General features: G+C 40.0%; 1 protein-coding gene across 24 annotated transcripts in view; it reads right to left on the bottom strand.

Annotated features, from left to right (window-relative positions):
- The window catches only part of CLASP2 (cytoplasmic linker associated protein 2), a 146,587-nt gene that overhangs the window by 131,095 nt on the left and 2,043 nt on the right, over positions 1–13,449 (bottom strand). For all 24 annotated transcript variants that reach the window (XM_037387049.1, XM_037387048.1, XM_037387054.1 and 21 more), the window contains exon 2: positions 3,502–3,580. In XM_037387049.1, the coding sequence (XP_037242946.1) occupies positions 3,502–3,580 (79 nt within the window). The remainder of the gene's footprint in view (positions 1–3,501; positions 3,581–13,449) is intronic.

Here is a 13,449-nt window from a genome sequence, read left to right as displayed (position 1 = left end):
TCTGAATCATGAATAAAAACATCTCAGGGTCACAAAAATATAATATTCTTTATTTAGGCAAAAATACATTCAAGGTTCAAGGTATTTTTTGACAAAGTAGAGCTGTAAGAGTGAAACTTCACCTAGAAAATACGATTCCTTTTATTTTAAAAAAGGCAGAAACCAGATTAGATATTTCATATATACATCTTCCTTCACTGTACTCATGATGGAATCCTGATCTCCAGTGAGAATGGAAGTGCCTACAATAACTTACTCCAATAAATGAGAAGTTAACTGCATTTTCATAGAGTCATAGAATTGTTTAGCTTGGAAAAGACTTTCAAGATCGTTAACCCAGCACTGCCAAACCCACCGCTAAACCGCATCCCTAAACACCACATCTACATGTATTTCAAATACCTCCAGGCATGGTGATTCCACCACCTCCCTGGGCAGCCTGCTCCAATGCTTGACAGCCCTTCTGGTGCACTAATGTTTCCTAATATCCAATCTACACCTCCCCAGCGCAACCTGAGGCCATTTCCTCTTGTCCCATTGCTTGTTATCTGGGAGAAGAGACTGACCCTTCTCTGCCTACAGGCTCCTTCCAGGTAGTTGTAAAGAGCAACAAGGTCCCCCCTGAGCCTTCATTTCTCCAGGCTAAACAACCCCAGCTCCCTCAGCTGCTCCTCAACAAGACTTGCACTCCAGACCCTTCACCAGCTTCATTGCCCATCTCTGGACACGCTCCAGCACCTCAACGTCCCTCTTGTAGTGACGGGCACAAAACTGAATGCAGGATTCCAGGTGTGGCCTCACCAGTGCTGAGTACAGAGGGACAATCACTGCCCTCATCCTGCTGGCCACACTATTTCAGGCACAAGCCAGGATGCTGTTGGCCTTCTTGGCCACCTGGGCACACTGCTGGCTCATGTTCAGCTGGCCATCAACCAGCACCCCTAGATCCTTTCCCACCAGGCAGCTTCCCAACCGCTCTGCCCCCAGCCTGTAGCGCTGCCTGAGGCTGGTGTGACCCAAGTGCAGGACCCAGCACTGAGCCTTGCTGAACCTCGTACAACTGGCCTGGGCCTACCTGTCTGGCCTGTCCAGATCCCTCTGCACAGCCTCCTGCCCTCTGGCAGATCAACAGTCCCCTGCAACTCAATGTTACATGCAAACTTCCTGAGGGTGCACTTGATGCCCTCACCCGCATCATCGACAGAGACATTAAACAGAACTGGCTCCAATACTAAGCCCTGGGGAACACAGAAGAGGTCTGTAAAATGAAGAATCGCAGTCAAGAAGATAAGAAATTATGGCTCTCCTCTCTGACAGAAGACCTAGCAAGCATCGAGTCATCTGGCAGCCAGTCCAAAACAAAAGCTTTGCATAATTAAGCATTACTACAGAACACTGTAGAAACAAACCAAAGGTCTATGCGAGTTCAAAAACTAACCAGGTAAAGCTGTAGGAAAACAAGGTGATGGGGTAGACACTGAAGATAACCATCTTCCTTAGCTGGCCCTAAACTGCAAGACTGCTGACAACTAGGGAGTCATGCTGAAGGAGTTACCACTGCACAGATCACTGTCAGACAGCCTTTGGTCTGACTTACTGGAGTCATTCTCAGATTACATTAGAAGCCAAATCTGTGGAGTTAAACATAATTTGGGAAATTGCTGGTTCTTTACATTTTGTTGAGGGAAGCAGTTTTCTTGCTCACCAGTGTCCTTTTAATTACACTCATAAAACCTGGACTGTCCACACTCCCAGACATTTACAATGAAGTTTTTGTATTGCTTCACTGACAGAACTGAAAATTATCCATGTCTTGTTATGAGACTTGAAGGGACAGTTACCAACTGAAGAGAATGCATACTATAAATCACTCTTCTGAAAAGTCATCTAAAATAAAGATTGTTTTCTGCCTTCACTGAGACTAACATTTCAGTGTCTGTTAATCATATAAAAAAAGCTGATCACACACAACAGTGACTTGCATATTCAGCATAATGTACTCCACAGGTCTTGATTCTGCAGATGCTCAGAGGACCAACTTCACCTGAAAGCACTACTACTCAGCTTTTCTAAAACGTACTTCTGGAATACAGAGCTTCAGACATCCATTGACGTTCCACAGGTTTGATGGCCATCCAATGCCAGTCCTCATTCTTTTCTTCCTTTTTTTTTTTTTTTTTAAGATATAAATGCTACGGAGTCCTGGAATTTAAATCTTTAATTTGCTCTTAATCTCAAACTTCTCAACTACTGGGACCAGGAAAAGGAAGTGTTTTCAAACTATTCTCAAACAGTTCACACTTTAAAGAAAAAAGGACAGAAGAAATGAAAAAAGCTTTCTGACCTTCAATAAAGTTGCTGTGATTTTAAGTTCTACACACCACTAAAATATACATCAAAACAGAATAAAACTCTGAAGTCTAGCACTGTTTGTAGCTACAAATGGAGACTCTTCAGAATTCAGTATTCTGCATAACACAACATGCCTCCGGTTTCCTTACACTGTTCCAACACAAAACTAACCAGCCAAAAAACCCCCTTTGCAACAGATTTTAAGTTCTGTAGCGCTCTATTGCAGTAGTTCTACAGCATCCTGAAATATACTTCTAACAAATTTAGTTTGTAATGTCTCAAACTGTACCTCGTATTCCTAATCTTTCAAATTCTGATTTCTTAACTCTAAGAAGTAGATGCACAAAGACAAGGAAGCTTAACATTTTGACAATGTGAAATAGCTGTGGATGGGGGAACAGCATATAAGTTATTTCACATAAATTTTGGAAAACAACATTAAGCTAGAAACTTCTGTTAAAAATGACCAGTGATGTAACCCAATCAATGTTAATGCCCTAGTATTACTATCCTTTCAAGGGCAGCAGCAAAGTGAGTCATAGTTTGCTCATACCACCCAGAACAACTGCTTGATACCCACATGTGTAGATCCCATTAATCTTAACTCCACTCAAAGAAACATTTCACACAAGATAGTTATTTTTTCATCCCATAAAAAGCTCAGGATACTAAAAGCCACAGTCCAGTTATCTAACCGGAGGTAGACCACATAGGTCTCTGAGACCACAGGCTTCAGCAGACATAAGGCTCTAAAGTTATCTGCAAATAAAACCTTCAATCTTTAACACAAGTTAAAGATAACACTTATGGTCCAATGTTGGTCCAATGTAATTTTTAGACAACTGTTGTGGGGAGTGGTAAGCAAGTACATAATACAGGAGTGGTAAGAAACTACACAGCATACAACTAATTGCTGAAAAGATATTTCTGGAACCTTTATAAAATCCCAACCACCACCTAAAAATCAGTGGTTGCATTAAAAACATTAATATTTACAAGTTAGTATAAAATTATTTGAATTTTAACACCAGCAGTAAAACACCTACCAATACCTTATTATTAGCTCAGAAAACTGGTTCCACTTCAGCTGGTGGGGTGTTGAAGTGTTTTTTATTTTTTGGTCTTAAGAAAAAGTTACATTTCACTTACCAGTTCCTATATAGGATTTAAAGCGTCCTGATAGTCTGTTGACAAAGGCACCTAAAACATCTAGTCCCAGTAATGCTACCTGTTGAAACAAAAAGATGAGACATACAAAACAGATTACTAAAGAATTCTTTAGAACATATTTTAAAGAAATCAGACATATAAATGCAAGCATACTGGAAGACTGTATCTTAACATAAACATAAATTAAAGTTCCAATTAGAAAGCTGGTAATTCCTTGAAAGCTTTCATTAAGACCAAGTTATCAGAATGTGTTTGGAATGGATCAAGTATATTAACATATACCAGAACAACCTGGATGTTTCAGTACTTGTCCTAAAACAGAAAGAAAATATTAGAAAGCCATTGTTTTAGTATTATCAACTACAAAATTACCAAAATTAAAATTAATAATGATGAGGACTAAGGAGTTGGAAGATGCTCTACCCCACCCCGCCCCTCCTGGATCATATATTAGGACTGCAGCTAGCTCTGTCCCTCATGTTCTTTAAAAGATTACTCCAGAGGTCTAACTCAGTACTAACTGAAAATCAAAATTCCTTTTGAACAGGTACCAGTAAAGCTTTAGGCCTTTCCTCCTATCATGTTACTAAGCTGTTGAAAGAAACAGAATAGAATGCCTTAACAACAACAATAAAAAAAAGTGGGGGAGCATTACCAGATTCAGAAGAAGTAAACAACTTAAAATGCAAAACTAACTCAGCTCCAAATATAAACAGGAATACAGACTGGGGAAAAAAAAACAAATGTGGTTTGAGGGGGGTGAGGTGGTTTTTGTTTTTGAAGTCTCACCTTGGTAAAAATAGTAGCTATATGGAATATTTAAACCTCCATACATCTAAGGGTCAGGCGCTTTAACTACAACAAAAATGGCTATTCATTCTACCATTACTGTTATTGCCAACAAAGAATCTGATCACTTGTGTTTCATAGAATCATAGAATTGTTTAGGTTGGAAAATACCTTTGAGATCACAGAGTCCAACGCAGCTGTGCCAAGCCCACCACTAAGCCACCTCCCGAACCCCGCATCTACATGTATTTCAAATGCCTCCAAGGTATGGTGACTCAACCACCTCCCTGGGCAGCCTGTTCCAACAGTCAACAACCCTTTCAGGGAAGAAATTTTTCCTAATATCCAGTCTAAACCTCCCCTGGCGCAACCTGAGGGTGTTTCCTCTTGTCCTATCACTTGTTACTTCTGAGAGACATGGACGCCCACCTTGCTACAGCCTCCTTTCAGGTAGCTGTAGAGAGCTATCAGGTCTCTCCTGAGCCTCCTTTTTTCCACGCTAAAGAACTGCAGTTCTCTCAGCCACTCAATTGTGTAAGAGTATTTTATTTGAATCGAGAGCACCTGCTGCAATAATGCCTGCATATTCCATATTTTTGTATCCCTCCCTGTGAATGGGTAAAGTTTAATCATCTCGTGATGCAAGTCACGTTTATCTTTATCAGCCATTCAAGCAGTTGTCAATGTGGTGATGGCTCTTCTTAACTGTCTACCAAAGATTTGCTTAACGAATGCAGTAGGGGTTCTACTTCACTAATTAATGTACAAAAGCCACTTCAATAAATACTATAAATTTAAATATCCTGACAAGTAGTTTTGTCTTGTGATGTATGAAAACACATAGTTCAGATCACACAGGGTGAAATAAAGCTTTTAAAAGTTACCTTTCTAAGTCAGAGTAAGGCATGAGGCTAACCCCGGCTTTAAGAAACACAGAAGTAACAAACACTACTATGAGATTCTCATCTCTTTAACAGCTACTAACCAAGGACCTTTACAGATAAGAGGTAAGGGAACAGGTTACTATGGTCTTAAAGGAGCAATCCTCTACCCACAATGTGACAGTCACTCTTTAGCTCATATAAAGTCCTCCATGGTCTCCAACTTTGGAAAGGTAACAGTGTGAAATGTCGCAACATCTGCAGAGTGGGAAAGTATGATGTGAGCTCAGGCTGGAAGTAATGGGAAATCGGTCTAGCTAAAAATTTGCTTTCATTCCACATTTAAAAATTCTTAAGCGTACCCCTACAGAGTATGCCAGATAAACTACCCCTTACTGGTTCTGCAAATCAGTCTTAACATCTCACTGTTTTGATACACAGTGTTCTGAGTTTCAGCATGCCCCAGCAGGTATCATCCATGCAGTATTCAAGCAGCCCTTTGGAAGGAGACCTTAGCAACCGATAAACTGATATGAGGTTACATGAGCATAAAAGAAAAAAAGAAAACCACAAGTTGAGGCAGAACTGACATGCAAGAAAAAGGCTCCAAGCTCTCAGACACTGTGCAGGACCATGTACCCACACAGGCTCTCCCCTATCAACAGAAAAATCTCTCACCAGCATCATGGCTCTTTCCCCATCAGCTTCAATGAGGGATGTATTTCTTCTGGGATTAAAATCATTGGATCTGTTTCTTACTCTGCATCAAGTCATTTGCCTGCTGCCTAGAAAGAGCCTTTGTATGCTGGGATTGATTCATCAGCTCACTATTGTTTGATGCATTTAAACACTGCTTTTGAGGTTCACAGTAGAAAAGAAATTTTAGCTTATTTGAACTGGAGATGGTTAATTGTTGAGATACTCTTCAACAAGCCAATGTTCAGGACTGCCCTTGACTTCTCAGATCACAACAAAACTGCCAACCCAAATGAGAAATATTTCATCTGTTCTGGAAAGGACGAGACTCTTAAGTGAAATCAAGATGTTCCAACCAAAACACAATTTTGAATTGAGCCAGTGATTAGTAATTGAGGCTATTCCTTGCTCTGCAGCTTGTTCCTTTTCCAGCTCTCCTTCTACATACTCCTTTCAGTGCTGCCACTGCTTTTCTGTCGGCAACTTTCAGGCATTCAAGCCTTTGCTAAGAAAAAAAACAAACACTGTTCTTCAAACCATACCTGGTTAACCACGCATGCTTACTATTACTCTCACTTGATTCTGTAATTTCCCATCCGTGGGGGGAACATGTAGGGGCAGGACACTGTCAGGAAACCACCTCTAGTTACACAAGTTCCCAAATGACCTTAATACAAACAGCCCTGGATTTGGCCACAGGGTCTCTGAACTGTATATGGAAAAACAGATTTTGTAGATCACAATCTGTGAACTAGTCGTAAGAATCTAATGCGGGGAATTATGGAGGTCACTATCTGAAACTCCAAAAGAATGAAGTTAAAGGCACTGGACTTCCTGTCACCATGGGACAGCTGTGGTATCACTAACAATCAACTGACAAACACGAAACAGCATGCCAAAACTACACCCTGCAAGAATAAGCATTGTTCCAGCACTGCAATGCTGGAACAAGACATAAGAAAAAAATCCTGTTATGTTCTTCCCTAAGTACTGTCACAGCCAAGGCCAAAGGTGTACTTTCTCAGTTCTCAAATAAGCTCAAGCACCTTGCAAGTAGCTAAACATGAAACAAAACCATGTACATATGTGCAGTCTCTTCTGCTTCACTTCAAGTTTCTTATTCCTACTTCTCTTTACTCATCTCCCTGAATACACTTCTCTCCTGTTTCACAGGATGCTCAATCACTTTTTTCCTGTTTTTAGTGCTTCCCGTTCTAATTCTTTCCATATTGCTAACTTTGCTGATATCTACCCATACTCCATTCCCTCCCTTGACCCAAAAGCTTGCACAGATACCGAAAACTGTCCCTGGGATCCACAGGCAGAAGGAAGCTTCCAATTTCCTGGGCTGTTTCTTCAACCTGGGTGGTTCTTCAGTCCCAGCCAGGCCATCTTCAGACTCCTCCCTTGTACAAGAAAACGCATCGCTGCAATCCTTCCACTCAGCATCAGTTGGGCAGCTGCCCCTGCTGACAGCAGCCAAAAGTACAGCCCCAGCTGCTGAAGCCACAACACATCATCTACACTTGAGACGTTTTAGCTCACAAGAAAGCATTATTTCCATTGTCTTGCTTCTTTCATCTTCAAGGTTACAAATGACACACTTCCAAAGATGTGTAGAAGTGTTTTGTTTAGGTTTTTTAGCGTATAACATACCACTTCACATTGCAAGGAGGGAGAGAGGGGTGCGGGCAATCTAACTTAGAAGTCTTCAAACCCAGCAATTTGAGTTGCAAGTTGTTTAGCAAATGCAGAGCCTCCTCTATCTAAAAATGCAAGTTCAGTGACTCCAAAGGAATGTTTTGCCACTATAATTTGGACTACAAGCTAAGATTCTCCTGAGAGTATCAAATCTTTCATATTATTAAAACGCCACATCAGCTGCAACCCTCAACTGTCCCAAAAGGGGTATAGACTACCAAACTTCTTACGATAATCTTCCTGTCATAATCCTTTTGGATAGCCAACTACAAATCATTTCAGCATCACAGTGCAAGTAACCACACTATCAGAAGATTACTGGATGACTCACCCATACTTATCCAGAGACTGATGAATGCAATTCAGCACTGAAAAGGCCTGGTTTCTTCAGAGGTCCTTCTCAACAGGCATGTCTGGGAGGTCCTTGTTACTTTGACCTCTCTTGTCTAGCAGCCAAAACAAGCTAATATGATGCCATCATAAAAATTTTAAAGCTTATTAAAAAAAATATATTTTACTGGCTTTTCCTTGAGTTGGGAAGTGTAACATTAGATACACACACCCCCCTTAACTAAGAAACATTTACCCAATTTTGAACACCACATAGTCTAACACTCAAAATGGTTATCAGGAAATGTTTACAAGCTTTTGTTATTTCAAAATCTCTCATGATCTTCAAACCAATTTGAGTTCAGACTGAAAGCGCAATCTCCAAATTGTTCTGTGTTCTGTGGACAATAGCGACCAGTGTTCTAAAACGTGTCAGGTATTACCTCCAGCTTGATATGTTACAACAATACCTACAGTTTGCTTCATACATACATTAAACACGCCTCCCTTGACTACTGTCATAAATTTTTCATAGACATGTTCCAAGGATAGTAAGCGTAAAACAGGAGCATATGACACAGAGGCACCTGACATTTTAAGCCATTTTCTTTTTGGGATTGCATGGCTTAAAATTGATGTGCTGCAGTGGAAAAAGTTTGAAGACGGAGACTCTTTAAAAGCACGGCTCAATGTAAAGACAATTAGATGCATGATAGTTCTCTTCAGAATAGTTTCTTTTAAAAAGGCTTTTTTTCCCCTAAAGAAAATTGCACTTTAAAGTCTTTCTAAGCTTGCTAATGGTGCAAAACAAAGAAACACTTCATTTCAGGACCTAGTTCATTCAAAAGAGTATCATACCTTTTGTGCCCAAGTCTCTTACCTCCTTTCCCACTTTCTCTTATTTAAATTGTATTAAATGTCGAGTATTTCCCATTCTCTGCTACTTACTCCTACCTCTGCACCAGCTCCTATACTATGAGGAGACAAGTACTCATGCAGCTGCATAGTAACCCGCTTTAGGCAACCAGACCAACAATTGAACAAGAGAAAGCATCTTCTCAGCCACATCTCGTCCCCAAGCCTGTTCACTGGGCAGCCTCACAAGCACTCGCATCAGTGCAATGAAGGCACAACACACCATACAACTCAGCAGCCAGGGAAAGAAACTGCTTAAATCAGCAATGTCAATAAAAATGCAGGTATGGCTCACAAATACGTAAATTCTACTCTGAAGGATGCACCTCTCCTCTTGCACGCTGCACAGAGCCTGGAAAGGTTCTCTGTTCACACCCTAATCAATCAAATCGCAGGCTAAAAGGATAGCCCTGTTCTCCCTCTTGACTTGCAGGCATGTTTGACCCGATGCACTTCAACCTCCTATTGCATCAGTCAAATCAACTTGTTGAAACACTGCAAGATGCATTCAATATCAACAAAAGTTAACTGCTTCAAGAACAACAGTGAGAATGCCTGGCCACAGAAGCAGCTGAGCTGAAGCTCCTTCAACAGGGACTAACTACAGTTAGGCTGGATTACACAAACTGAAGCTGCAGAACAACTGAGAACTATCAATTCCACCTCTGAAGGAGATGCCTGAGACTTTGTGACTGTATATTCCACGTACCTAATTAAAAGCTGGATAAATCTGCATTCAATTAAACTGAAAATTTGTTACAAGCATCCCTTGCCTTCTGGAGATCTGCTTGATTAGTTGGCCGACATTCAATTAATACATGAAAAAATAGTAATTATCACTCAAAGAAGAATCAAATCCTTGAGCTTGAAAACTAAAACTGGATTCATACATGGACAGGTTAAAACACATTCTCATTACATAGAAATAAGGGAAGTAGCTCCCACATAGCAGAGATTAAACAAACAATTGAAGAATAATGAAATTCACTCACAATCGAACGTTCTTCCTCCAAACACACACATTTAAATTACCACTATTTCCTAACAAAGACTAAGGAAATAACAGGATCTGTACCGTAACTGAAAAATTAATGTTGAGGTGGGTCCTCTTCTATTCCATTTTTCTGTCCTGCAAGTCAGTTCTACAACTCACTAGAGCATTTGCCTTGTGTATCATATGTTGGCCTGTGTTCAACTTCAGACCCAAAATAACCCACACATTTTCTTCCTAAAGACTGCTACTTTATCACATGCCCCACATCCTGCACTTGCGCATGCAATTATTCTTACTGAAATGTCGGCCTTCCCATTTCCAGCCCTGACCATTCTGTGATCGTACGGTATTTTTATTCCTGAACTTGCCTTCCCCCCACCCAATGTCAATGTCTTCATCTTGTTTAAATAACTTTTAATTCTAGCTTCCACCTCACACACTTACATGTAGTCAACGTTATAAATGCTATCTCTTTGCAAAGGACTCAGACAAAACTACTAACCATTTGTCTTAACTGTTTGCAAATACTTTTATTCTGGAAGCTGAAAGCTCCTCCTGCTGGCCTTTTGTTGAACCAAAACGAACCAAAATAAATACTCACCAAACCAAGGAAATACTAAAATGCAACAATAACATACTAACTGGTATTTTCTTATATTTCAGTATTTAGTGTTGAGACAAACAAAGCTAAGAAAAAAATCTCACTCTACAGGAAGCATAGAATAAAAAATAATCCTAAGGATTTGCCTAAAAGAAACAGATTATCCACGCTATCAGAAATAGATACTGTGAAATCCCATTTTTTTCTTAGCACAGCAAACAATCTGCTGCTCTGACAAAACCAGCAATTATTTTCCTACTGCAGTTGAGGAATAAAGCAAGCTAAAATATCAACTAAGTAACATTTGGTAAGAAATTCAAAGATGACTCAGTCACAAACATTACTGATTACTCTTCTCAGGTAAAATTACCCTGAAAAGCTACCAGAATTTTAGTCACAGGTTTACACTTCTTATCAGGTGTGATTTGCATCAAGAACCAAAAGGTGGCTTTACCACTCAAAGAAAAAAAAATCATGGCCGTAACTATCAATTTTGATGGGCTTAAAAAAAACCCCACAACATGCTAACAGAGGTTAGCAAGTTATGTACATGAGTAAACTTGCAAAGCTCTACTTGAAACATACTATTTCTCCATCCCACACCTCTTTAGCAAAAGCTCAAAGCAGATTTCCAGATTACCTGAAGAATGGTTTGAGCCACCAGACTGTACGAAGTTAGATCATCTTATAATTAGTATAAGTGACCATTGGGTAAAAGAGAGAGGTAAGAGATGTATCAATAACAACTCATGTATACACAGACCGGTTAACCCAGGAAAGCCGGCAAATATCTAACAGTAGTGATACCCTCAGAATAAGGCATTAATTTACTGCTTGAAGTTCACCCAAGAGTCTGAACACAAACAGTAGCACTGTTCCAATTTTCTGAGATTGCCAAATCTCAGAGTTTGTGAACAAATACCAGCAGAATAATACCATCACCCAATCCTTTAATACTTTGCATCCAACGATCTGCTCCTTAAAAAAAAAATCCAGAATTCACTGCCCTTTTTTTGTTTGTTTTTTTTTGTTGTTGGTTTGGGGTTTTTTTTTGCACATCATCTGGGTACTACCTGGTGTTGCGAAGTTTTCAATAGTCTTTGGAAGCTACTTTATCACTAACTGCACAGACATACTGAAGTCCCCAAACTACACTGTTAAGGCCAGCCTTTAAAGATGACTCATCTCTCTCTCTCTCTCACACCCTCCCCGCATTCTCCAACCAACTTTCACTAGAACTCTATACCATTTGCTGATGAGTCAGTGCATTCTTAATCCCACTTTTTTGATTTATCAGTAACTCAAGCTGGTAATTGCATTTTCCACTTCAATGAGCTAGATAAACTCAGAAATTTTCCTATCTGCTTTCTTAGTTTGGAACTGCCAGATTGTTTATTAAACTACTACATACGGCTGCAAACTTCAGAAAAACAAAAGCACTATTTCCATGGCCAAAAATCTTTTTGAGGCAAGTTAATTGAACCTTGCTGCTAGCAAGCCCATACTTGTTTACTGAACACCTATTCTCTTCTCCCCCACTCGTTATCAAGTCTGCCAAATCAACCCTCCTGTTCCCTCCAGATCCTCTCCCTTCTGGTTAGGTGAAGCAGAAACCCTCCAGGGTGGCATTTCACAGCAAGTTCTCTCATGCACAGCACCGAGTCCAGCCTAGAGCTCCCAGATCGTGCATCCTCTCTCTCAGTATGGTCAGCAGAGTGCACTGAGCTTTCACATAAGAGGAAAGATACAGCACATCCAGGGCAAGTTACATTAGTGATTCCCTCATTATCTGTACCAGTCACCTACAGTGGAAACAATGCTCCCCCTCAAAACTTCCTCCAGGATTCCCTACTTCAATTCATATAGCTCAGCAGTTCCCATAAATAAGCTGGTCACCAGCCACTATCATTGCTCAATTACACAGCCATGTCAACAGGGAGGAATTAATGACTCTGGGACTTTGAAGACCTGCAAGACCTTTAGCAAGATACAGGAAGAAAGAAGTGATAAGCATAACTGCCCAAGTGCTCTACAAATCCACTCCTTAGCAGAGGAAAGGTAACCAACAATTTATTAAAAATAATCAAAACCAAAGATTACTTCAGTATTTTTCTTGAGACCAGACATAAGCCTGTGGTACTCATTACTTTATGGTATCGCTCAGGCCCTGAGCTGAATAACAAATTCAGATCTAACATTTAAACGTGTAACCACCGATGCTTGCGCAAGGTAAAATACAGAAGTAAAATGCAAACCAAAGCTTTTCAGAACACTTTTCATTTTCGTTTTGAAGCAGCAGATGCTGGTAGTTGCCACCATAGCCAGGAACACTAGAACCTATTATGAGCAAAAACATCCAAAGTCTTGTCCATTGCAGTTAATACATTGTATATTAAACATGTTTTTAACCGGAATGTTGAATGTATAGAGAGCCATAAGTAAGTGGACATAAGTGAAGAGGCAACAAAAAGATTTTAGTTATTATGCAAGCTATTTTTAAAATTCTTGGAATTTGTTATCATCTTAACCTCATCTTGCATGACTGAGGCTCATGATCTGCAGTGCTGCACATTCCTCATTCGTCCTAACAGCCAAGGAGTAAGCATCAACAGCAAGCAGTAATATCCCACATTACAAAAAAAAGACATCTTGAAAAGCTGATTTCCAGTATTGGTGCCCAACTTTGGCAATTTAAAAGTGCAGAAAGAAGCCTTCACATTACCCTGTTGAGATAAGTCCTCTTTAAACAAAAGGGTATTTTTCAAGACCTATCCAGGTTTCACAGTAATCAATTATCACTGACAACTGCCCTCAGATGAGGAATTTAAAGGCAAATAAATTACACTTGTACAACATACAGTTATTTCCTCAGGCTAATCAGACCTTTAATGACAAATATACTGAAAAAAAAGTAAGCTTACGCACAAATAGAGTTAAGCCTTATTAATTTCACACCTCAAACTTAGAAATGCTACGTGCAAAACACTAAGTAACACAGCACTGTAAAGCGAATGGAGAAA

Source organism: Falco rusticolus, chromosome 4, assembly GCF_015220075.1.
Source record: "Falco rusticolus isolate bFalRus1 chromosome 4, bFalRus1.pri, whole genome shotgun sequence".
Taxonomy (NCBI): Eukaryota; Metazoa; Chordata; class Aves; order Falconiformes; family Falconidae; genus Falco; species Falco rusticolus.
Note: the sequence above shows the minus strand (reverse complement) of the source record. Positions and strands in the feature narration are given on the sequence as shown.